We start from the raw sequence: 27,731 nt of genomic DNA on the forward strand, positions 1-27,731 counted from the left end.
AACAGAACACAATTGTTGTAACATATTGTGTTATAAATTAGGTCTCGTTAGTAATAAAATAACAAAAATTTATAACAAGTAACAATGTGAGATATAGTTTTGAAATATTTCTGTTATGTAAATATGTATGATCGGGATAAGACATGCGTCAATAGCACTATTCGCAAGTATACATGCAGGAAGCATTCCACGTGGATTTATCATGCCATTTTTGTTAAAAGCTACGAAGATGGGATTAAGTAGCTTTCCAGCATAGAAGTTTCCTTTATGAAAATGCGGTGTTTGAACCAAACCAAAGATTCCATCAAAATGCAAAACAGGATTTTATTTAAATTCCCATCGGAGCCCCGAACGAAAATGATTCATCCCAAACAAGATTCCATCAGAAAATTGAAAAGCATGTCATCACAATCCTAAGACGTTACTAGAAACCCCGTTCAAGGTGCCCAAACTCGGTCATCTATCAAAACGCCTCGCCCAAATTTTTCTCTAATCAGAGGAGTAAGAAATTTTCAAAAATAGTACAAAATCCTCAGAGGGGGAGGGTTTGATCCACTTAAATCATCCTCCCCACCACACTCACAGACCCATTTTCAAAAGACTATAGCTATCAAAGATTGCCATATACTAGGATCTATTATGAGCCTACTTGGAAGATATGAACATAATACCATACCCGAAAATGAACCGAGAAGGTCTATAGCGAAACTGATGGCGATTTCGCTGAAACTGAGTCAGGTTCTAACCCCAACCGCTGTCAGTTCATATATTTTGACAGCAGTTGGGGTTAGGAACTGACTCAGTTTCGCCTCAAACAAAAACCACATGAGTATGATGCAACAATTGACACCGAAAACTCTATTTATGAATATTCGCGATCGAAAAGAACCACCGGTTTTCGCGGAAAGCAACCCCGAACGACGAACTGTACCTTAGCAATAATTTAACTTTTATTGTACAAAATAAATCAAAACTTAGCATTACAATAAATAGGTTTTAATTCAATTTCATCTAAAAATAGAGAAATAGAGCTTCCTAGGTTCAAACTCGAATCTCGCATGCATGGCACACACGCGAACCGAATCGGAGCAGACAGCATTTTCCATCGAGTGTAGTTTTATTCCGGAGCGGGTTTTTCGTATTGGACAGAAGTAATACAGTGATTTTTTCTTCAAGTGTCTCGACGATGGCTTTTTGTTCTTATTAAATCGCAAAACCAACATGATTGTTTTTCTTTATCGATTGCGTCAGTTGTTATTGCCTAAAAATCTTCCAACAATAGGGGTTTCCACTTATTTTTGTTATAATATAATCTATATTTAAAAGTAGCGATAGAATAAAAAAATCTTCTTTTGATCATGAACTTTTCTTTGATGGCTGCAACAACAACAATACGTTTTCTTCTTCTTCTTCTTTAAGCGAAAAATGATGATCTCTTACCTACTATGCAAATGATTACGTAAATTAATCGCTAATACTTTTCTATGATAAAACATGAATTTTCTACTCGGATCATAGTTGTTCTTACGATTTCGGGGCGTCGTATTTATCTCTCTAATCTCTTGTGTCGTTAATCTCCCATTGGGCGGTGGCGCGAATTATTGCAGATTCGGATGAAAAAAAAATGCTCTTTCCACCACCCCTTGGGATGAGGCAAAGTGTAAGTGTATACGTGTTTTTTTTCTGTTTTTGTTCATCTTCAAAGGCTGGAACAGTGAATGTGTAAAACCCGGCGCTCCTTAGTAGCCGGCCAACTCGGCAAATGTGGAATCCATCTCGTCGGCCAGGGACTTGTACCGGTCCTTGTTGGTACCCAGTTCGTCTGCGGAGGGGAAATTGGAAGGAAAACGAAAAACGGAGTCAGAATCATAAAATATTTGAGTACGTATTCAAAATTTAGAAAAGTAACAACATTTTGAAGGGATTTCTGCTTTTGGGAATCCTTCGATAATTAACTCAGAATTTGAAACACAATAATTTCACAAATAAACTTTTCCATCTGATGGCAGTCATTTTGAACGTTCTGAAAAAATGTGTTAGCACAAAAAGGGATAACAATCAACCTAGCGAAATTATTTTAAAAGCATTGCAAAGCGCAAATCTAATTCACACGTATAGCGTCGTCGACATCGGAGCCCAGAACTTGAAAAACATATAGCGATTCATTGTTTACACAAAATGGACTTTCTGGTATGGTACAATCGGGTACGATAAAATGGACAGTGGTTGCAATGAGTGAAGTGAGCTTGCTTGTGAGCGACAATTGATCGAACGAAGTGATTACAAACTACACTTGATTGTGTAGTTCGAATTAACTAGATTGCCAGGAACCGAAAGCACCGTTGTTTGAGTTTACTGTTCGGGCGGATGTTTGTTGTTTATGCTTGAAGAAATTTCATTTCAATAATATAGTAGCAATGACTGGATTGGATTTGTTTCGAGAACTTTGTACTTCAGCTTGAGGGCACCCGGCGAACAGGTCTACTTTGCCTTCATTGAGATGGAAATTGTGGACCTGATAGCAAAATATCTGCGCAATTTTTTGTAATTTCTGCAAATTCAAAAAAATGTTTGTAAAATAGTTTTTTAATAAAAAATAGCCGCATCGGTTTTTTTTTAATATTTATTCCTTCATTGTTATATTTATTTCCGATGGTTCGAAAATTGTGAAAATATCGAAAAATCATTTTCCATTATATTCGCCCATTTCATGTAAATTTCAGCCGAAAATCTTACACTGCATATCCATGAAATCAGTTGACGCTAGGTGTTTGATGGCGACAGAAGGAGCATCTGTTCAGGAGTCTGTATAGCAAAGCCAGTATACTGAGCAGACAATTGATTACGGTGAAAATCATAAGATTTAAATTACCAGCCCAAGAACTGTCAGAACGTTCCTGTTACGTTCCACACAGTACCCACCCACCAATGTCGTATATACAGGTCTGGCGAAGATGGCACTTTGGTATTCGTAAGATGAATCTTACATGAGTGGTGTGAGTGATCACAGTATAAATCGACTTGCTTTCGTCATAGCGGTCGTTCCGCTCCCATTGAATCGTGTGACCGCTATGACGTCGATCCTTTGTCCTTCTGGATTGTTTACATATTTTTGGTTGCCAACACTAGCAAACCGTGTGTTCTGCCACACCTATATATACCGCATTGCCCACCCACCTCTTTTCACATGCGAGAGAAATAAAGATGTTATTAAACACACTTTTGGCTCCAGTTTTTAAGACAATCGATCACTTGGTTCAGTTTCTGATATCTCCCGTAGTTCCTGTCCCTTCCTTTGTATTGTTTAAGCTTGTACTTTGCGTGTGCGCAAAATGAATTCTCCTGAAAAGACCCGGCTGATGGTGAAATGGTTAGGGACCAGATTAGTAATCGAAGACTCCGACACAAAGAATAATCTGCTAAATGATTTGAAGATTTCGCAAGATCTGACACAGAAATATTCAGCCGTGACAGACATAGCCGGCTCCAGCCGGCTGACAAAGGGAGGGCACACCTTCCTGACAAAACATTGTCGAATGTTGGAAACTTGTTTTTTTAAACGGTTCGTATTTAGAGTTCGGCGAATAGTTAGACAAATCGCACCATCCTTAAAAGCAATGACTTTTGTTTTCTCCCAATCTTAAGGGGCTCCACTTCGCCATTGATTTTTTTCTACAAGCGGCTCGTGGTGATTTTTCTTGTGTTGTCCCTACTAGTCAATCTATAGCAGATCTGTTGACGATACAAACTAAAAGAGCACTTTCAGCAATGTCATTGTACAATAATGTTATTTCCTGGGCAAAGCCGAGCATCAAAATTACAGAAAAAACGAAACAACATGATATCAGCTTAAAATTCAAAGGTTAATTTGATTTCATGTTGTGATTGCTAAATAATATAAAAAAGTTTGTTCTGATTTTGCTGCATTTATTTGTTTGTTTATTTCAAACATCAAATTGAATAAAATAAAATTAATTAATAAAAATTAATACAAATTAAGGTCGTCTTAGCTTCCATATTGAAGTCGGTATTTTCAGAAAAACAATAGAAAACGAAATTAAATAACAACTAACACAAGTACAAGTACAAATGTTGATTCATCCACTTTCTCTAAAGGTTGTCACTGTTGAGAAGCGTTTTTACTCAGTCGTTGGCCAGTTGATTAAAACCTGCAGCTTTTGAAGGGTTGATACCTCAGGCTCTATTTTAATTGAAATGCCTATAAATTTCACACAAGCAAGTCACTTAGGACAATTGATCTTTGATTTATTCGTCAAAGATCTATGCCATCATGGCGAAAAAACTGTACGCTGAACTGAGCGGCGAGTCCAACAGCCTAACAGTAGCTCCAAACAACAAAAAATGTTCAGAGCCCGGACCCATTAGCTGTATGGCAGAGTGCTGATAAAACTCGATGGATGTGTTTTGATTGTTATGAAACCAATTTCAAGTATATCCTAGGGCCCGAATTTTACAAGGCTACTACTCGCAGATCACAGTTTTGTTTTCGCGGATTATTTATCAAAAAATGATTTAGCAAGATAACTGTTCCTGTGGCAAGAAAATCGGCATCAGCAGCTTTATGATGGTCCACTTACGTTATCGACAGATCTATCCGGCTGCCATAAAAACAATCTGGATTCACAAAATTATCCACAGTTCTGTCCAGTAGAGATATAATGGACGATAATGAAGCGGAGACTGAAGATGAAGAGAGCAGTGACATTGGTCGGATGCAGAATTAGTGGGATTAACTTCCCAAGACCGTGACTAAAGAAGTTGTTGGTCGCACATCTCGATAGGCGGTTAAAAAGTACACACATAGGAAAGTGTCCCATTTTGGAATCCTGTAGTACGTAGTATATTGGTTCTTGGAATCGTTCTGAAATATTTGAAATTTTGATACCGGAAATATTTTTTCCGAAATAAATTTTGATACCGGAAATTTTTTAAACTGTATGATATTCAAGCAAAAGTCTGAGATTAACAATTAAGCGTTAAATACAATGTTTGTGAATTGTTTTAGAAACTATTACATAATTTCAATTCTTTGCTCAGAAAATTAGAAAACATATTCTTGAATGTGCCACTAGGTAAAATGCTTTGTTATGTTTTATCTGTTTTGGACACAATTAATTCTCATTACGGAAATTCACTGATTCACTGATCGTCTCGATATTTTCTACAACATGAGTACTATAACTCAGTTTTGTACTTCATCGATTACAACGAGTACTGGATCTTGCTTGAGAGCGGGTAAGTCTCACTATCATCAACATGAAAATTATGTTCTCTTCCTTGAATATCATACCCATAGATAGCGTAGGGGGCCGGGTACCAAAAAGGTGCATTTTCAAATCTTGTCAGGGGGCGATTTTTTCACATAAATACTCCAGTTTAACCTCATTAGCAAAATATTGCCACTTACGCTAAAATTCAAATTTACACTGAATTTACACATTGTGCATATTTGATCTATTGCGTCAAATGACGCTTTCACTAGATAAAAGACCCACGAGTTATCAAAGCAATTTTTGAAAAACTCTTCAGTATTGGAATGAAGAAACAAGGGTGCAGCGCGGCCCTCATACCCTCAGTGCCGGTTTCGAGAAAATATCGTTGCTTAAATATTTTTGTATTTGTTGTAATCAGGAAGAACTGCTCAATTAAATAGAATGTCCAAAATGATGATTTTTTAATCAGATTTTGTATCAAGTTGCTTATCAAGTATTCTGACCAACAAAGCATGTTTAATGTCTCTTACTTTGAAACAATATTTCGCATCTTACCAAAGGATATTTCTTCAAAAGTGGCACCTTATTTGATTCCGCGCTTTTAGATTCAATTACTTTTTAGCGTCGTAACTTTCTTTGAATTCGAAGTAGGTATATACTAGAAATCGTATATTCAACAATAAATCAACAAAGTAGCCTTAATTTGCTAGAGCACAAAGCACTGTGCAACATCCTTATGCTAATATGATTTTGCTGATACTCTCCTTTGTGCTTCAAGACTTCTATACGGCACATTCTTTTTACATCATCCAGCAAATCACAATTCTCACCGTTCAAAGCGATTCTTCCGGATCGTACGTAAAATTATGTACTAAATCAATGTTTGTTCTTTTGCAGAAACATATTAGCAAATCGAAACCAGACGTGATGCCTCAAACTAATTATATTGGCACATAGCGAATACTACAAACTAATCAGAACTTCACTCATGAAACATTCCCATTAAATCATATTTCCCATTCGTTGTAAATACTTTCAAATTTAAATCTAGATAGTTGTAATTATTTTCAACTCATTGGTTAAAATATTGTGTTGAGTATGACGGAAATTATCCATAACCATTAAACTTATAATACCACATTGCTGGTCGATATTTTGAAATGGTCACATACATGAAAGGTTTGATCAGGGTACTAATGTGCGGTAAAAATAGTTTCCAGCTTGTAAGTTCGAGTTTAATACTACACTCTACAAAGGTATGTATAGAGACTCTGACAGCATAAATAACTGAGCAAACAGTTCTCTCTCCGCTCAAATTATTAAAGTTCCTCAAGGGGACAGCTGCCATTACATTTACCGTACGTGAGTTTGTCATCGTTTCAAATTTTCGCTCGTCGCATCATATCCTATAAAAACTGCATGTCACTTCTGAGTGCCCTGTCTACAAACACTTCTGAGTGTCCAGATGGATTAAGGAATCGGAGACAAACAACAACATTCATTGTGTCATTTGACTCCGGTTATCACCGGATAGGTTTCTGGAGGCGAAGGTATTTTGATTCCTGCCATGTTTTAACTCTAGGTTAAATACATTTTTTATCAAAAGTTTTGCATGGCATTATGCATTATTTTTATGCAGGACCGGAATTTCGATTATTTTGTGCTAACGCAAGAAGTTAGTCAACGCGAGACAGTACATAACGTCCTGTAAATGAGCAATATTGAACTCGAAACCGATATTACGGTACCCAAAATAGATCGGTATTCCCCGGATTTTCGATGCCGGTACTATCTGTACCACAACCCTCCCACACTACTTTTACAGTAAACAGCAAGTTACGGCAGGTAGCCTAGAACAGAGTTTCAATAGCCTACTGACCATCAGTATCTAGTTTAATCGGTCAAGCCGCCTTTTCGTTTACTGGTTTAATATAAATAATACTTTGCCTATTGCTAACAGAAGCGAAATTGCATTTGTTTCCAAATTTAATGAATTTCTTTCACTTGGTTAAATAAAGTGGTACAAAGAAAGAAATAAACTGATCACCTTGTTGATCATTTCTAAAATATTAGCATATTGAAGTAGGGAACGGCAAATATTTTTTTTAACAAAACAGCTTCTCGTCGAAAAGGGGGGCACGTGCCCCCCATGCCCCTCCCTGGAGCCGCATAGTGTGACAGATATCTCAAAAGTTCGCCCAGATGAGCTCAGAACTGACTTATTCCAGTCAGTGTAGATTTTGAATGGCAATTGTACAGGATATGATATAATTGTATGACCCTTCAAACTCACATTCAGTGACCATTGACTAATTACCTCCCCAATAACGTCTTGCTAAAATGAATGATTTTATTGCGGATTCTGCATTACAACTGGTATAGTGCATAGAAAGCGCTATTTTCCAGGGACTTGGTAGCTCAGCCGTCTGCGGGAAGCTGTCCTTCAATGTCTCCGAGCAGCCTGGATAAGCCGTGTAGTGGTACTTTCAACCGACTAAGAATTACACTACATACTTATTCCATCGGTAAAAACCCACCAAACGGAGAACCCCAATTGCATAGATTCATGCGACCTCTGCTATGCTTCAACTTGTTGAGGGGGTTTAAAATATTCTCAATGGCGAACGGAGCCTGGGAAGAGCCGGGCGAACTCCCCAGTATGCTGCATTACGCAGCAGAACGTTCGCTCTATACACCGAAATTTTTTCACCGATAATCGACATTATTTTGTCGGTTTTTGTTAGCTAAGACTTTCGGCTCTCGGTGAAGTTTTACTGGGTTTCCTTTACCAAATTCCAATGTGTACAAACTAACCTGCTCGAAGGTAGTGTATTGTTCCACCAAGAATTAACCACTGGGTTCCTGCTCCCAGGTCAAAGGAAGCGACTGAAAACAGATGTTCCTAAATCAAGGTGTACTTCCGTGCCGAGGACTTAATGGATAGAGAGTCTTAAATATGCCAGTCGCACAGGAGGCATTTTTGGTTTTGCCCTTGCTGTGTTATCCCGATCAGAATGAAATAACAAGATTATAACAGAACACAATTTTTGTAACGTATTGTGTTAGAAATTAGGTCTCGTTAGTAGTTAAAATAACAGAAATTTGAAACGAATAACATATAAGATATAATTTTGAAATATATTTGTTATGTGAATCAAACGATTCCATTTAAACCTGATATGGCTCGCTACATACGTTTAGATCCCAATTTACGTGATGTCCTCTATTTGTTGAGCAATATATGTTGGAATTGAAATGTACAGTTTTCTATTCAACAATGGTTAGAATAACACAAATCAACCTCCAGCATAAACGTACAGCAACAATGAGTCTATCTCGATTTGCGCAGGAGGGTAAGCATTGATTCAAGAACCGTACTTCCATAAAGGAAGCTTCTATATTGGAAAGTTACGTAACATTACCTTCGTTGCTTACAACAGGACAGGCATGACTAACCCACGTGAAATTGCCCGTGCATGCATTCTTGCAAATAAGGCTATTGACGCGTATCTCATACCGGAGATCACAAATCGCGATATCTGCGAAGTCACAGCTACTCTTACGGTTGGTAACATAGACAAAAAATATATATGAAGACTTTTTTGTCAATAAGTCCAATCTGCAAATGAGAGCCCTCTTTTTTCGCTTTCTCTTTCGCTTATTACTGCAAAACCATAAAGCTTTTTAAACATTTATCGGTTTGTTTCGAAAGACCAAGGTTTTTACTAGTTTATTACGCAAATAGTTGAAGGGAAATCAGAAAGGTGACCGAGTAATTCGCGAAAGAGAAAGTAAACAAAGAGAGGCTCTCTTTCGTAGATTGGACCTATTGATAAAAAAGACTTCATATATTATTCAGCATATCTACCGAATAATGAGTCATCTCCTTCTGATGATTTCAAAAGCGTCGTATTATACTGTAGCAGAAATGGGTCTCCACTCATTATCGGCAGCGATGCGAATGCTCATCACATCATTTGGGGCAGACAATCTTAACTGATGGAGTACATAAGTAGTACAAATCTACATATTCTGAATGTAGGAAACCGACCAACTTCTGCGAGGTCTAGAAGAGAGAAGGTGTTAGACATAACACTTTGCTCTGAAAGGGATTCGCATGAAGCTGAAATTGGCAGGTTCCAAATGAAACTAAACTGTCTCTATCCGATCAATAGTAAATGTTTTTTCGATTATCTTGATTTCACCCTCAATGTAGTAACATCCCGATCATAATGAAATAACAAGATTATATCAGAATTAAATTTTCGTAACATATTGTGTTATAAATAAGGTCTCGTTAGTAGTTAAAAGTAGTATTATAGGTATTATAGACTTGTCATTTGTTCGGGATGTACAAAGCATTGTCTTTCAAATGTCGACTAATGTTAAGGGGTTACAAACCTATTTATTTTTCAAAAAATCGAAAAAAAATCAAACATTATCTTTTTGGGAATATTTTTCCAATTTTTTTAGGGGTTTAAGAAATAGATCGAAAGTTTCAGCGCTTCGTCTACCAAGAGCAGTGGTAACTTAACATTTTAAACTCGATTATCTCGAAACGTTGTTTTTCCAAAAATGGTTTTTCCGTAATCACGATTGCCAAAAAAAAATCAACCGATATTCTTTAATTTTTTTTCGATTGATCGTAATTAATTTTTCTCGTACCTTAACGATTTCTTTTTAATGCATAAGTTTTTGTTTTTTACGCATTGTTGGACTCTTACACTGGCTTATCAATGGACTGAATTTGATTGCCAATGATTAGCTAAATTTGACTTCAAGACATGTTGTATTTATAAGTTTCATCCCAGAATGGAAAGCAAACTATCCATATTTGTACAGCTCGTCTATAAAACTGCGACCAGTATTTAGACTTGTTGTGGTGAAAATATGGAAATTAAATACGAACTAATGTATCTAAGCTTTTTTAATATTTACAAATACACCAGTATCGTATGGTTTTTCAAAAAAAAATAGTTAATCGAATTCATTTTGGAAATTAGCGACATTTAGGAACTACGTAGTTGGGTTTACTTTGGAATATTTCCTAAATTCATATATTTCATATTCTACTAGTGCTGTTCAATGAAAAAATAATTATCACTAATAGCGTATCCCATCAAATTTAAGAAATTACCTGTAACTTTGTACACTAAATATAAATAAATTAACAAAAACTCACTCAAATTTGATTTACTGAGAAGTGATCAGCATGAAGTTTGGTTCGTAAATCATTCAAATTCAAAAGTACTACCAAGTTAGTGAAAATGTTTAAACAAAGTTAGTTCAATGCGCTTGTGAAAAGAAAACGATTTCCGATTGATATAGACTTAACAGTTATGTGTCCAACAATAAAAACACCTTTAACAGGCCAACGAGGGTACCCGGGTACCCACAAATTGAAATGCTCATAACTATGGCTTCCTTTAACCGATTTGGACACTTTTAGATATTTTGGATTCAGAAACTCGTCTACTTTTTGATTCTGTACAATAGAACCGGAATCATGGATCTGGTTTTTGGTACTCCGGATTTTCCGAAGTAATGTTCCAGTACTAAGATATGTTTTGTAAATTTTAATAATGTCCTAGCAATATGAGTATCAAAACTCTTCAAATTGCCTTAGAAGTCTGTTTTTATTGCTACGGGACCCTATGGCAATTTGAAAAATGGAATTGGAATGGAATGGCCACTCACGGCCCCACGGGAACCTGCTCCGGAATGTCCGTTCCGGGGTCAAATCACCAAATGGTTCCAAAACCACGAGATACAGCCTACTGATGCAATTCCAAGAACTTTGATACCCATATGGCTAGTATTACATTGAAGTTCACAAATAGTATCCCAGCACTGGAACCTGCTTCCGGAAACCCGGATTCCCGGGAACCGAATGAGGTAACCCGATTCATTTTTACCAACTCCAAAAGTGGATGAGTTCCTGAATCCAACACGGCCAAAAGTATCGAAATCGGTTGGATATTACCTTAGTTATGGGCATTTTAGTTTTGTGGGTACCCGGGTACCCACGCACAGTGGTCGGAAACGCCAAAAACGTGAACTTAATTCACTAGAGGCCAAACCATCGAATATATTCACAGGGTGTCTTTGGAGGAATTGTTCATATGAATATTCCCCACAATCAGAAAACAATTGAAATTAGGCATGGCTTACTATGATCGAACTAAAAAAAATAACTTTTTATACTGACAAGATAGAAAGTTGGTGTCTTCGACAAAGTTTTAGGAATGCTCATAGTGAAGAATTTTGTTGAAGAACTTGAGCTTGTAGGAGTAAAGGTTATCGATTTATAAGGCGTTTTCTATGGCAACCCCCTCAAATCTAGTTTTCTTAATATAACTTTTTTCATTGTGGCTTTTCGTGCAAACTATGTTCTAGACAAATGTGCAGGTAACAAAACTACATAATATTGTCGAAGACTGTATGTAAAAATACTCATTTGTTTCAAAGTTATTGAAGATTTTTACATTTTTTTACACCAACTTCAACTACGTATAAGAAAGAAAGGTGCAAACCAAAATTCACGAACAGGCACTTTTTTAACTTTCTGAACTATGCACAATAATGCTAAGAAGGTTTGGTGCGTGGCACTTTAGAACCCTATGAATAGGGTAAGCTTACTTTATCATGTTTTTTACCTTTTTCCATACAAAAATCAGCAAAAAAAATTTTTTTGAGTTTTTTTGCCCCCCATTTTTGAAATTCTTGGTTCAATGTTCAATTACAAGTATTATTTTCACTTATACCTGAATATTTCAGATTCTATAAATATGGGAGCAAAAATGTAAAGTTTTTAATATTATTGGAGATTCCAAGCTAATATATGCTCAAATAAACATGTCATAATGAATTTAACGCTTACAAAAGAATGCCATACCATTATTTATTAAATTTTACGAAAAAAAGCGAAAAAAAAATTTTTTTGCTGATTTTTGTATGGAAAAAGTCAAAAAACATGATAAAGAAAGCTTACCCTATTCATAGGGTTCTAAAGTGCCACGCACCAAACCTTCTTAGCTTTATTGTGCATAGTTCAGAAAGTTAAAAAAGTGCCTGTTCGTGAATTTTGGTTTGCACCTTTCTTTCTTATACGTAGTTGAAGTTGGTGTAAAAAAAATGTAAAAATCTTCAATAACTTTGAAACAAATGAGTATTTTTACATACAGTCTTCGACAATATTATGTAGTTTTGTTACCTACACATTTGTCTAGAACATAGTTTGCACGAAAAGCCACAATGAAAAAAGTTATATTAGGAAAACTAGATTTGAGGGGGTTGCCATAGAAAACGCTTTATAAATCGATAACCTTTACTCCTACAAGCTCAAGTTCTTCAACAAAACTCTTCACTATGAGCATTCCTAAAACTTTGTCGAAGACACCAACTTTCTATCTTGTCAGTATAAAAAGTTATTTTTTTTAGTTCGATCATAGTAAGCCATGCCTAATTTCAATTATTTTCAGATTGTGGGGAATATTCATACGAACAATTCCTCCAAAGACACCCTGTGAATATATTCGATGGGTTGGCCTCTAGTGAATTAAGTTCACGTTTTTGGCGTTTCCGACCACTGTGCCACGTCGGCCTGTTACGTTGTAAAAAAATCAGGAGCCCATCCTCACTCCCACCCTTATTATATCAACAATATTATTAACCCAAAAGCTTGACTTAGTGAAGTTCTAAGATGTCACAAAATTTCAATTTCCAGCTAAGGATAAAACATAGGAATTTAATTAATTGAAACTTAAAAAGGTACCCGGGTACCGCGTCGGACACACAACGGTTAATAAAAACAAAACATCGATCACAAGCAAGCTCAACATTCAAGGTCAAAACGAACGGTGCAGCGAGATTGGCCTGGAGACGGTTTGGAATGGTACACAACATGACAGCGTAGCGAGAACAAAACATTTCGATCAATCAAATCCTGTATGGTCGTATGACAGCATGTACACATGAAGTATCGAACTTTTTCAACGCAACTTCTCATATAACAAAAACGTTCACAAAAAAACGGAAACAGAAAATAAACGAAACAACTTGAATAAAATCGTAACTACCTAAATAATTATAAAATAACCGTTCCGCTCCGTTGAAAAATATAAAGCTACAACATCTGATTCTCATCGGCAACACGGATCACATGAAACAGTATAAAACAATGGAACTGGTACAGGGTGATCATATTGGCTCCAGAGGGGTGCACCCGGAGTACAACAATCGTTCCGCATCGAGTTCGCTCCCGGATGAGCGAACGCGAGAGATAGAGAGATATAGAAAGAAGGAGATGGAACGAACCGAATCGCCTGGATTTGAGCTGTTGTCTTTTTTTTGCTATGGTTTAAAACAGGGCAAGCTGGTTGTAGTAGTACTATTAGCAGTAGTAGTAGTGGTAGTAATAGTAGCGGTAGTAGCTGTTTTTTTTTTTGAGAAATTAGTATCCGGTAAGTTCGGCGAAGGTGGAATCCAAATCGTCGCAGATCGCTTTGTACTTTTCCTTCTCGTTCATCAGTTTGTCTGGAAAGAAGTGGTAGAAAAAGGTTTGACGATTTTAAATGTAGTTCTGCATCGGTTGCAGTTGGCGTTGCTGGAACAAATGATGCGCTGTTCGTAGTATGCGAAAAGACATAATTTTGAAGAAAAAAGAGTGTGTTGATCCGTGTGATGAATACAGCCTGCTTTGATACGTTGGTGCGAACGAGTTCTTCTGGACCTTTCGAACTTTGCTTCTATGTACAAAGCCAGGGATGTCAAGGAACATTTGTAGTATGAACCGCAGAGGAGTATGCATCAAAACGAAAGCTTTAGCTCTAGCAGAGTATTTACATTTGGACTACATCTGTAATTTTTTCGAAATTGTGGTCTACAAACCGAGAACCTGCTGGTAGATACCGCGAAGCAGACTGAGTCAAACTATTGTGTTGAGTATTCGTCGAAAGCGAGAAATATTATCTGTGTTAGAGTACTCAAAGGCGGCGTGTGGAGCAAACACACGGCAAAATCCAGTGAACAATACCGAAAGCCAGCAGCTGATAGAAACTAGTGATTGTATTATTCGTTGTGGTAGTGTGGATAAGTGAGCGCTACACCAACCTATGTTGTTATGATTATTATTAATATTACCAGCACTGTAGTCGGAGACTGTCCAAGCCGTAAGAACTAGCATTAATACCGGTAGTTCAGCCAGTTGGCAGGTCCAGTCCCCGAGTCCCCACTCCCTTAACCTACCTTCTAGTCTGTCGACTTCCTTCTGGAGTTTCTTGACATTCTTCTCGGCATTCTCGGCACGAGTTTCGGCCTCCTTCAGCTTGATGGTGAGGGACTTCAACTGACGCTTGAACTCCTCGACTCTCTGGTTGGCCTTGTCCTCCGAAACTTCCAGGGATTTGAGCGAGTTACCGACGACCTGTTCGGGGCACACTCAACACTAAATATATTCCGATTTCTTTCGAAGACCTTCACAAACAAACCTTCAACTCTTCTTCCAACTCCATGATCTTGGCCTCACCGGACTTGACACGATCTTCAGCGACTTCCAACTCATCTTCAACGAAGGCCAGCTTGCGGGACACTTCATCAGACTTGCCGTCAGCGTCTTCAGCGAGCATACGGGCTTCCTTCAATTGGTTGGACAACTGATCCATACGCTCCTCATCCTGCTGGGAACGGTTCTCCAACACTTTGCACATACTAGAATTAAATAGGTATAAAATATTAGCCGACATCGAGTATTGGAGCAAATCATACGTACCGATTGTTCTCATCAGCGGACTGAGTAGCCTCCAGCAGTTTAGATAGAGCAGCGCCCGAACGTTCCTCGGACTTTTCCAGATCCTCCTCAACCTGTTGGACCTTACGGGTCAGAGCAGCAACGTTGGCCTCGGTGGCGGTGAGGTTCTTTTCCTTCTCCTCGAAATCCTTGTTGGCCTGCTCCAGAGAGGCCTTGAAGGTTTCGTGGTCACTGGTGACCTGAGTCAGACGCTTGGTCAACTCAGCGACCTCCTCCATGATCTTGTCGGCGCGGAGGTTGGCCTCCTTCGCCTGATTCTCGCAGGTATCGGCTTTGTCTTGAGCATTGTCCTTCTCAAGCTTCATCGCCTGCATCTTCTTCTTAATCGCGTCCATGGTGGATGGATTTTTGTATTACACCGGCCTTTCCACGAAAAATTGACCAACTGGTTGTTGCTGGAGAAGGAGAAAAAGATATTCGTTAGTATTTTGTATCTAGCAGTTTGTTGAAAAAGGATTTTTTTTCACTGGTGAATTCCTAGAAATGAATGGCAATTAAAACTAATAATCTTCTGAAAACCTAATAATATCGTACAATCGAGTACAAAAGTACGTATAATCGAATTACAAATCTCGAGTAACATCCCTAGAAACACCATTTGTTGACTTGCGCTTCCACAACATAACACGTCCAGTTTGTCTTCACATCTCGCCCTGAGCAGAAGCTAAAAATCGACCCGCACAAGTGAAACAGTCAATTCTACCTACAAGCCGATCGGTGCCTATCGCACAAGCAGTCCATATGATATCAGTGCACAAACAATATTGTATTGTTGCCCCCGGCTGCGGAGTGAAATGAGTTTGCCAAATGAAACAAATGTGCCCGTGCTACGGGATAACACGATTTCGATCAACTTTAATAAAACGCGTATTAGATCCACAGTTCAGGAATTGGAGCATTTAGTTAAAGTTAAAATGGAGCTTAATCTCGCTGATGTTACGTACATTCAGCTAAACGACGTTAAAAACTGTGTTTCGATCACGTTTAGAAATTTAGCACATGCAGAAAACTTCATTGAAAAGAACAACATCCAACACTAGGTCGAGTTTAATAACACCAGAATCAAGATCCCGGTGCATATGGAAAACGACATGGTGGACGTACGTATCCATGATTTGGCCCCGCGCACTAAGAAAGATTACATCAAACAAATCATGTTGCAATATGGAGAAGTAGAATCTATTACGAATGACACCTGGAGAAATTTTTTCACCGGCATTCCCAACGGTGTTCGTATTGTGAGGATGCCAGTGACTAAACCAATACCTTCTTACATGACTATCGAATGCAATTCACCGAGGGACGGCGTAACCTATAAGCATACGACGCTAATCACATATCCTGGGCAGACCCCAATATGCCAATTCTGTAACCATACAGCCCACTACGGAAAAACATGCGCCGAAGCAACTAGTCAAAACTCATCTACCACAGCCAACTCTAACTAGCAGCCGCCGGCACCTTCAAATAAACCAAAAACAGCGATCCAATTAACCAATAATGCAGGTACAACGACCACGACAACCGCTCCCAAACAAACGACTAACATCACAAATTAAGAAGAAAATACCGATGAAGACGGATTTACAACAGCGACCCGTAAGAACAAGAAACAAATAAGAATCTCTGATCGTAAACAGCAAGAAAGCAGTACCGATGATGACATGGACGGGAACGAGAACGCGAGAGAAGGCAGACTGAATGACCCCCAAGTTCGAACTTTGAGCTAAACCTAAGTTATTTCACCAAAATGTATAGTTAGTGGGAATCGGCCCCATGGAAAACTGACTCAAACATCACTTCGTTAAAATTTTAATAACTTCTTTTAACAAAGCCGGATTGACAAAGCCGGATTTGTCTTCGACAAAGTTGTAGACAATTAAATTATCTTTCTTATTTTCACTTACAGTGATAATGCTATGCATACTGTACCATCTAGCGGCAAAAATGCGCGTTAGTGGGTTTTCTCCATGTAAATTGTCGAAAAATCTCATACAAACTTCAGGCACGTTGGTCCGGTAGCTAGACTTATCCGATTTGCTTCAAATTTGGTGCAAGAACTCCTGGTGGGACTAGGAATCGAATCAGGGGTGGGTCGATTGAGTTTGCAAAAATTCATTATTTTTCTTGTTACAATCTCCCGGACTTAATGGCGCACATTTATTTTTGTCCCGGAGGCTAAACCGCACATTCGTTTTCGGATCTTATGTCGCAGTCGATTTCGTGGACACTGTGACGCACTTGTAGTTTCGGATATTTTGACGCATAAGAACTGCGTCATAATGTCCCACTTCTGTACGACTTGGGACGCTATGACGCAGTACTTGTGCGTCAAAATATCTGAAACTATGAGTGCGTCATATTATCCAGGACTTTATGACGCAACACCTCTGCGTCATAGCATCCCAATATCAGTGTACGTCATAAGATCCCGGATATTATGACGAAGACTATTTTCGGACGTTGTGGCACAAGAATGACCTCGGATGTTATGACGAATTCTTGCTTTCGGCTCTTATGACACACTCTTGTACGTCTTAATGTCCCGGACATTGTGACGCTGACTGTTTTGGGACGGTATGACCTGGGACATTATGACTAGAGATGGTCGGGTTCGGGTTTTTGGACCCGAAACCCGGAACCGACCCGAACCCGACGGGTTTCGGGTCGGGTTCGGGTTCTGTAAATTTAAGCTTCCCGGGTTCCGGGTTTTCAAATTTGAAATTCTCGGGTTCGGGTTGAGTCCGGGTTTTTGAAATTTTGAACTTTCGGGCTCGGGTCGGGTTCGGGTTTTTCAAATTACAAATTATCGGGGTCGGGTCGGGTTCGGGTTTTGAACAAAACAACCCAACTATTTCATGACACTGTTTGCGTCTATACACAAAACGCAGTATTTTTTGTAGTAGTGAATTATACTTCGTGATACGAATGGATCACACATGGTTATATACCAAATGTTAGCACCTCTGAATCGCTAGAATTCATCGTATTTTCTGGTACTCAAATATTGTATTTTTTTATTCTTGCATAAAATTCAGTCTCTTCAGATTCGCAATTATTTAATTTTTTTAAACGTACATTCATGAGAGAGCATTCAACAAAACGTGTTTCACATCTAAAATCTCATTGCGATTTATTTTTCATGATAATTAGTAATAAACAAAGTCAACAGGAATTTATCGGAAAATATCGGTTCAACTTTCTATAATGGAATATAAATTTCGACAGGTACTTTGAAACCGATATTTAGGCCGCGGCGACTTTTTCTCTACGAAAACGGTTTTGTGGGGTACATTCATACCCCAGAACTAAAATAGCTCTAATATGTCTAATTTTTATTAATATTATAAATAAATTGGACAGTTTTATTATAAAACCATTCGTAAAGTAACCTGTTCAAAAATATTTGTGTTTTGACTATTTGATTATGTAATATTTCATTTTGTATAGAACAAGTCTTTAAAATACGTCAAAATTCCCTTTTTTCTTCATATTGCTATAACTTCGGTAGTTTTTAATCGACTTTGGCCATTTTTACGTCGTTGTAAAGCTTATTAAATTTCCTTTTGAACGTTTTTTTTTCAAAAACTGGTCAAAAAGTATATTTGTTCCGATGCTTTTTTGAAAACCAAACGCCAATACAAATGTCAAAATCACAGCAATATGAAGTAACGGAGATGAAACAGGAAGGCGTCGAAGGAACAGGTATAGCCGGTGCATTGTACGTGTATATAACGTAAGTATGTTCCAGAGCCTGGGCTGCAGAAGATAACGAATTGAAAGATGCGTCTTGCATAGTATATACAAATCATATTCACGAATGTGTTTTGACTCGGCTGAAAATCCGCAAAAGCAAAAATTACGATACCGATCCAAACGCATTTTCTAGTTACTTTGCTATAGTGCTTTGTTATATCAAATAACAGATACTATTATTCGGAAGAGTTGGAACTAATACAATTTTACACAAGTTTCTCGCTTACTATGTATCGATATTTTGCATTTAACGCAAACGGTTTTTGGGGTACATTTATACCCCAAACAAACTTTAAGCGAGCACTATTAAGTTGGTCAAATGAAACAAATAGGTTGTACCTGCTTTAACGGAAGTTTAATAATCAAATTGGTTTATGATAAAGATTGTTTGCAATTAAAATAAACTGTAACGGAAAAATAAGGATTTGAACTCACAAATTTGGTGGTACTTTGGTGTCATTATGGCGGCTCAAAATTAAAAAGGGCACATTATTTTTTTAAAAGCAGACAGTTTAGGCCAAATTTATTTTCTAGAGACGGTCTTTGTTCCATCCGACCTTAACCTAGCTTCACTTCCGCCAGGTTTCGTTGTTCAAAGTTTGGAGTCGTTCCGAGAGCTCCATTGGAGATGTCGAAGCATCTCTATTGGCGCGCTTACCGTGTAATCTTACCGTGAAAATCTTGATTGATGCCCTTCGATACAGGTTCGATCGTTCCAACCAGTAACGTGGGTGACGTCATGTATACTGTCGAATACGAATTGCCAATTGACATAGCTTAATTTAATACATGTAACAAATTATATGAAACTGCCTTGCAGGAATGGTTTCTGATAAAAATTACAAATTTTGGATAAGTACGACGGGCAAGGTTGTTGGAAACTGTGACCATTAAGCTTTCTGTTTCCCCATGAGTTAGCCGCCGATTTAACTTAATTTCCGGTTAAGATATCGACGATTTATAAATTTCTCAGAACATTACAAATTCGACTTTCAATAATAGTAAATATAAATGCGGATTCTACTCGGCAGTGATTTGTTTTGCCATATGCAGATATAACTCAATGTGTAGAGTGCTACTTCAGATTCGAGTGATTCTTAGATAAGCCTAGGGTTCAGCTCGGGTGCCTGGAATTAAAAATCTTCGAGATCTTTGGTTGATTATCCGTATTAGCAAGTTGTATTCGGATCGGGCTTCTCAAATTTTAAATTTTCGGGTTCGGGTTGGTTTCGGGTATTCAAATTTTAAAATTCTCGGATCGGGTCGGGTTCGGGTTTTACAAAATTTTCATTCTCGGATACGGGTCGGGTTCGGGTTTTTAAGTTTTAAAATGTTCGGGTTTTTCAAATTGTATAATTTCGGGCTCGGGTCGGGTTTTTAAATTTTCATGCTCTCGAGTTCGGAATGGTTCGGGTTCGAAAAAATTGAAGCCCGACCATTTCTAATTATGACACAGTACCTGTGCGTCATAATACCCGACGCGATGTCCATTGGGATATACAATCCAAAAACGACAAAAAACGTTATGACGCACATAACGTCCGGGACATTATGACGCACAACAGGTCTGTCATAAAATCCGAAAACGGATGTGCATCATAATGTCCCGGATTTTGTAGCACATGCTTATTTTCGGATTCTATGACGCACCCCTTGTGCGTCACAACGTCCCAGACGTTATGACGCACCCACTAACTACGGACCTTTTACGAAGGAGTATAGAGTATACGTAGCAGCTAATTGGGTTGCATACGACAGTGTCGTGACCGATTCCAGTTTGAATTGCGCGGATCGGCTAACACATGAGGTTGGCTGTTTTAAAGACCCAACGCTTGAGCCTGTGAAGATACTGGAGGACAAACATTTGCATTCAGCATCAGTTGTATGTCAACTCAAACTCTTTTCGGATGACCGTCGCCGGCTCTGCCATACCTAACTACCTCCTCTTTGACAAGGTTCGTCTACCTGTTTGCCTTTTTTCTCCGCGGGTCATGAATTGTACTAATTGCAACACACAGCCACCCATTGTAGTAATAAGGTTTGTTGTTAGAAGTGCGGTGAGAATCATGTGGATGACTCCTGTGGAGGAGATGTCGAAAAGCGTCTGTACTGTGGGGGAAATTCACATAATCTCCCAACATGTCCCGCGTACAAACAGCGCGAGGAGAATCTTAAGCGTTCCCTTCAGGGACGCTCTACTCGATCTTTTGCAGAAGTTCTAAAGATCTACGTCACGGGACTTTACGAACATCTATACTAACTTGTCTACTGACGGCGACTGTGATGAAACCAAGGAGGGAACATATTATGCTGTGCCTAGAAGCAATAGAAAAAGAAGGAATATTTCCTCTCCTCAGCTTCGTTTCAGAGGCCAAACGGTGTCTATTCAAGGTCCTCCAAAAATAACAGCTCAAGCAAGTACTGGTGCAAAGCCGAAGCAAGATGCTCCTGGTTTCAGAATCCTGAACTCAGAAATATCTCTGTCCCTCTTAAAAGCACCGAGAAGACTCTTGCGGAGGAATACTTTGGGAGATTAAAAAGTGCTATTCTCTCAATCGAATCGGCTCTCCCTCAACACCAGGCATTGAAGTTGTTGATAGACTAGAATAAACCTTTGAATTGCTTCCACCTACATTCCCCCTAGAACCTCAGTTCGTCGCTGTTGTGCTAGCTTATGACAAACGCCATTTTGGGGTAAACTGTGTTAGATATGCCTCATTTCTCGTCTAACGAATCTACAAGATGGCGTTTCCAGAATTTTGAAATTTTGCTTGGTTACTGAAATATAGCGAGAAAAGTGATTGGAAATTGTGAGTTTTTTGCTTCAAATCATTATACCTTGGGATTGGCTCAAGTTATAATAAAATTTTAGTTGCTGTTATGTGTAGAAATGTCGTATGAACACAATGGCATAATAATTTTCAAAAGAAAAATACATGTATTGGGAGAAAATCGCAGTTTTAGCTTTAAACTGAAAATATTGCCTATTTGGCAACACTGTAACTAAAAATAACTATTTTTCCTAGATTCCCCGACTCATTTCCTTCAAAATGCATCTAGCCGATTTTTTATAGACCAAATGAAGCCAAAGATATGAATAAAAGTTCATAATTGGTGATTTTTTTCTTTGGAAAATTTTCCATGCACGATTATGACACGTCATAAAAAATTTTCATCAATACACACCTATGACACATGTGAGTGCGACTTTTCTTTATATTTTTAGTGAAAACTCGCAACATAGTCAACCGATCTTCGTAATATTTGAGAGATTAGTACAGAATAGATTGAAGCATCAATTGTCTTCTCTGAATTGTTTCTACCATTTATAAGTTTCATGATATTCAATCTCAAACTTTAAAAATCATTTTTCTCGAAATGTGCAAAATGGCGCTTGTCATAAGATAGCACAACAGCGACGAGTTGGCAACCGACGAATTTGCGATATTACGGAACTTCTCCACGTAACAAGGCTAGTTTTAGGTCATTTTAACTCCAACGGCTTACCTTCATGATAATAATCGATCTACCTTACTCCACGGGTTTTTGTGACAACTTTACTATGACCATTTTGAATACGGAGGAAATGACACGGATTCCTGCTCTACCAGCGTGCCTGAGCGCCTTAGATTTATCCCTCTGCTCGACATAGCTGCGGTTAGATTGCCTGTGGAAGGTAATCTCTGATCCTCACGGCAGTGACAATCTGCCAATCGTAATTACTATTGCTAATGGTTCAGGGCCACCAATGGCAATCAATGTTTCATATGACTTTACACTAAATATTGATTGAAAGATCTACGCGTTCGCGATATCCGGTAAAATCGAGTCCACACAAGGGCTTCCCCTTCAGGAAGAGTTCCTGGCTGGCTTGTTTCTCGACACCGCGATTCAAGCTCAGACTAAACGCATGCCAGACACGAACTCTCGCTGACGGTATCCCAACTCATGGTGGGACAAAGAGTGCCCAGACGTGTATGTACGCAGAGAAGGCCGGCGTGTACAAGATCTACCGAAACGACGGGTTACCCGCTAGCTATCGACAGCACTTGATGCTAGAAACTGTTATGAAAAGTTTGATCAAAGCCAAGAAATGTAGTTATTGGCGCCGGTTTGTTGACGGATTAATGAGAAAAACATCGATGAACCGAAATAGTACCAACGAGAGTAGTTAATACTCAAATCGTTGGATACTCGATTTCACTAAGAAAGTTTGTCCGAACTTCATCACGGCTAACCCTCGCGAAACCTCAAACGAAACACCTTTTTCAATTATGAAGTTCTCACTTACTCTCTTATCATGTAACAATAAAGCCCCATCGGCAAACAGAATCAAATTCAACTTGTTGAAGAATCTGCCAGAATGCCAAAAGACGTTTGGTGAATGCATGTAATAAGTTTTTTAATGACTGGTCATCGCCAACCAAAAACCAGGAAAATCAGCCTCCGACCACAACTCGTATCGACGGATTCCAATACTGTACTGGATGTACTGGAAGTTGTTCGAGAAAATATCCTATTCCACCCCGACAATTAGGTCGAGGAAAATGGCTTACTGTCAGTTACACTATTTGGCTTTCGCAAAGGCAAATAGCAGATGGCATTAGTTTTCTTGGATATTAAGGGGGCTTTTGATTCAGTTTCTATCAAAATTCTTTCAGAGAAGCTGCACCAGCATAGTCTAAACAACTTTTTGCTAAAGTTGTTGTTAAACAAACACATGTATTTTTAGTATGGTGATTTACCGACATCACGAATTAGCTACAATGGTCTTCCCCAGGGCTCATGTCTTAGCACCCCTCTACAATTTTCACGTGAATGACTTTGACGAATGTCTTGTCAATTCCTGCACGCTAGAGCAGCTTGAAGATGACGGCATGGTCTCTATTACAGGTCTCAAAGTTGTTGATTTGCAAGGACCATAGCAAGATATCTTGAACAATTTGTCTGCATGGACCCTCCAGTTAGGTATCGTATTCTCCACGAAGAAACTGAGCTACCCGTATTTTCAAGGAAACATGAACCAGTGTAACTACAGCTTCAATCTCGTAGTATGACTCGACACTGAAGGTACCTAGAGATGTCACATTAGGTATCTAAAACAGAAGTGCGAACAACGAATCAACTTTCTTCGTACAATAACCGGAGCATGACGGGGAGCCCACTCAGGAGACCTGATCAGGCTGTACCAAACAATCATATTGTCGGTGTTGGAGTACGGGAGTTTCTGTTTCCGCTCCGCTGCTAACGTACACTTCATCTAACTGGAGCCAATCCAGAATTGATGTTTGCGTATTGCTTTGGCTTGCATGCACTCGAACCATACGATGAACCTTGAAGTGCTGGTGGCCGTCATACCATAGAACAATCAATTTTGGGACCTCTCATATCGATTTCTCATTCGATGCAATATTTTGAACCCGTCAGTAGTTGCAAATGTCCAACAAAATTCCCATACCCCGCTTTATGTTCTTCTAGTTCGATTACATGGTACAAAATATCAATTCTTCTTCGTATTACCCCAACTGTGTCAATCTCTCTCATGCTTCTGATTCAAGTGTATTCTTCGACACATCCATGAAAGGGGGGATTCGTGGAATCCCGGATTACATACGTTTACACCGACGGGGCAGTCACGACGGCTCCAGTATCTTCAAAACCTCACCGCCTCATTTAAGGTCAATGATCCTACTTCAGTTTACATCGCAGAACTTGTCGCTATTCTGTATGCCCTTGGGAATATTGATACTTTCCCACTGATCATTACTTCATTGCCTCGGATAGCCTCAGCTCAATAGAAGCTCTTCGTTCAATGTAACCTGTGTGCTTTACCTGTAAGATCGTACAAGATTATCTTAGTTTGGGTTACTTCGCATTGCTCCATCCCAGGTAATGAAGAAGCGGACTTCGTAGCTAAGGCGGGCGCTTTAAAAGGTGACATCTACGAGAAGCCAATCTACTTCTATGATTTTTTCAAGATCTCGTCGGAGAACGCTGGAAAGTTGGCAGACATCGTGGAGCAATGGAGAGTTTGGACGGTGGCTACACTCCATTTTCCAGAAAGTATCAACGAAGCCTTGGTTTGGAGGAATGGGTGAGGGTCGGGATTTCATTCGTATGATGTCTCGGCTCATGTCTAATCACCACACGTTTGACGCTCACCTCTGACGTAATGGGCTCGCCAATAGCGGTATCTGCGCTTGTGGTGATGGTTACCACGATATCGAACATGTTGTCTGGGCATGCACCGAGTATTGTTCTGCCAGATCTCAACCATTGGACTCCCTTAGGACCCGAAAAAGATTACCCAATGTACCGGTTCGGGATGCACTGGCAAGCCGCCAACTCTTTTATATACCCTTGTATTTTCCCTTTACTTCTCATTCTCAGAATTGCTCTCATCTGCCATCGACGTTTTGATACGACTACAAGTGAATCGAAACATCTCTGCCGTATAAGTAAACGAACACCTACACCACAAACATCACACGCATAACTCGGTGTCATCGATTCGCAACTGACTTGTACTAGGAAATGAACTGGAGGAACCCGTGCCGGCTTGTAGAGGACAACCCTGCATCCCAATTTATTATGCTGCCTGATGAAGGCCGTCCGAGTCTGAAATCTACGACGCTGATCCCCCGTCAAATATTTTTTTATTGCACAACTGCGACATTCTTGAATGTAACCATCAACCAAAGTTTTTGTGTATTTTCTATACCCAAATATAAATGAGTTCCCCCATGTCAAGCGTTCGCTTCTATTATTTAAGTCAAAGTTTTTTTCAAGTTTATAAAGTAGAATAAAATGTTGTTACAGCTTATTTCTACAGAATCAAAATACTGCAAACATTCAGGCTCTTCCCATTCGACGCCTTCGCCGTCGATAAATGAGTTATTTTACTTCTACATCGACATGATAATGTAGGCCTCACTTTCATTATGCAAACGTCCATTATGCCTAACGACCATTATGCCTAGCGGCGTCTATGTTGCATATGCACGGAGAAATTGAAAAGTTTTACAGTGAAATCACAATTCCTTATTGAGGTTTTGAAATCACATTTCCATATTAAGATTTTTATGGATTAGGAAATATCTCTCTTATAAAATCCCTTTTCAGGTCACCGCATAGATAGACTAGTTAAGATCATATGTAGGCCATGGATGATCATAAAGTAAACAATGAAAAGATAACTAGTGTACCAAGTTCGCCAGCTAACTGAATAGCTATGCAACATTCTATTCTAAAACATTTTTGTGTGCGACATTTAATGCCGAAGGTTTTTTACTCTCCAATGGTCTTCGAGGACAAACACAAACAATCAACTTGAAAAATTGCTTTAAAATTATCGGCGCCCCACCCCAGTACAGTGTGGTGTCAGCAGGTGTCATCAACGTGTCATCGTACGGGAAATTTTCCAGCAAAAATATTCTATTATTAGTTCGGAAAATCGTTCGGAATTAACGTTCATCGAAACTTGCGTAGGCGTGCGGGGCAATCTGATTCATCTGTGCTCAGTCCGAAAAAAAAATCCGGATTGCACAAACAGTTTTGCTTCGCAACCCACACCGTTTGGCAACTGGTGCGCGTGGTCAAAGGTAATGATTCTGTGTGTCATCGAATGTGTGTGTGTATATGTGCTAGTGTTTCTGTGAGAATGTTTGTATTTATCAGGTTATCTGAGGTGGTTTCTAACTTTTCTTTCGATGGCCTCGATCGGCGCACTTTTGCTATTCAGCTTGCGCACACACTGTGTTCCTAAAATTAGAACACGAGCTCAGGCAGTTTCCTCTAGCATGTCGGAATTTGTATGCCGGTGCTGCAGGTCCATAAGTAGGCATCGAACTCCTGAATGGGGCGAACGCTAAGCAGATGTGTATGCGCAACTCCCTGCGTCTTGTATGCGCAGGAGCATGCGCGAACCGATGGTGACTCGGCGAGGAGCCGATGGTAAAATTCACATTCGTCGTACACGCACTAAAACACAAGCAAACACACACGGATTTTCCAACGCCCACCACCCATCGCTTTTGCCATTTTATTGCCCCAGCATTCATTGCTTAACTTCGTTTAGGATGTTTTTGGCCGTTTTAAAATTATTTTTCGTCTTGGTACTATTTCTGAACATTTCACACCGCAATTACAACACATTCATTATCTAATCGCATGAGTGGAAGATCGGGCGATCGTTCTAAAATTGTTGGCTAATCAACACGAAAATTGAGAATAAGTAAATTCTTCTTGCGTAAAATGTTTAAAAATTGATCTACGTCGAGATTAACTGTTCATCAAAATGATCACAATGCCACCACCATTCGAATTGCTACGTATTTCATCACGTCTTCCTCCAGCACAAACCTGGAATCTTAGAATATCGGGGACGATTCCTTATTTGAAAACTTCTCACACTCACAATATCTCTGCCCTTGTTCGAACAAAATTTTTTATGTGACCTAATATATGAAACCGTTTCATCTACGAAACCAGTAAAAAAAATTCCTCAAATCGACTCCTGAATCAAAAAAAAAACAACCAACCTGAGCGCTTCACTCAAATCCTCGCTAGACTAAAAACACGATAGCACTGAGTAGCGCAATACGTTAAAACGCCCGATGGACCCTAGCTCTGTGCAGATACTACTACTACATCGACACCGGGATGTACGGAACGGGAGGCCAGAAGGACCCGCGTATGATCCGTCCGGCGACGAATATTTCATGACTTTTCGCCGTGACGTCATCGAGCCGAAGTTGCTATACCTATTATTAGCAAACGTAGATTGAGCAGCTTCCCCAAGCACGATTTTCCCCAATGTTGAGTGTGTGTGTGTGTGTGTGTGACTAATTTTCCCCTTATTGCGTGCCCACACAGATACACTTACATGTTGGCTAAATTTTCAGAAAAATCCAAACCATTGCGAAAAATCCGAT

At 39.1% G+C, this 27,731-nt stretch overlaps 1 protein-coding gene across 2 annotated transcripts; it reads right to left on the reverse strand.

The window, feature by feature from the left end:
- Window positions 1-980: 980 nt before the first annotated feature.
- LOC131684039 (tropomyosin-1) lies at window positions 981-27,476 on the reverse strand. 2 transcript variants are annotated; one of them, XR_009304603.1, is made up of 6 exons: window positions 27,339-27,476; window positions 15,004-15,437; window positions 14,723-14,942; window positions 14,481-14,658; window positions 13,313-13,769; window positions 981-1,822 (listed from the first exon to the last, which is right to left on the reverse strand). XR_009304603.1 is itself a non-coding variant. In XM_058966549.1 (5 exons), exons 2-5 carry the CDS (start codon window positions 15,375-15,377, stop codon window positions 1,740-1,742), a joined length of 855 nt encoding a protein of 284 aa, XP_058822532.1. In that variant the 5' UTR covers window positions 15,378-15,437; window positions 27,339-27,476; the 3' UTR covers window positions 981-1,739. The 2 variants fall into 2 exon arrangements, 1 of the variants encoding a protein (XP_058822532.1); XM_058966549.1 differs by lacking the exon at window positions 13,313-13,769.
- Window positions 27,477-27,731: the final 255 nt, after the last annotated feature.

This window comes from Topomyia yanbarensis, chromosome 2 (genome assembly GCF_030247195.1).
Source record: "Topomyia yanbarensis strain Yona2022 chromosome 2, ASM3024719v1, whole genome shotgun sequence".
In the NCBI taxonomy this organism is placed as follows: Eukaryota; Metazoa; Arthropoda; class Insecta; order Diptera; family Culicidae; genus Topomyia; species Topomyia yanbarensis.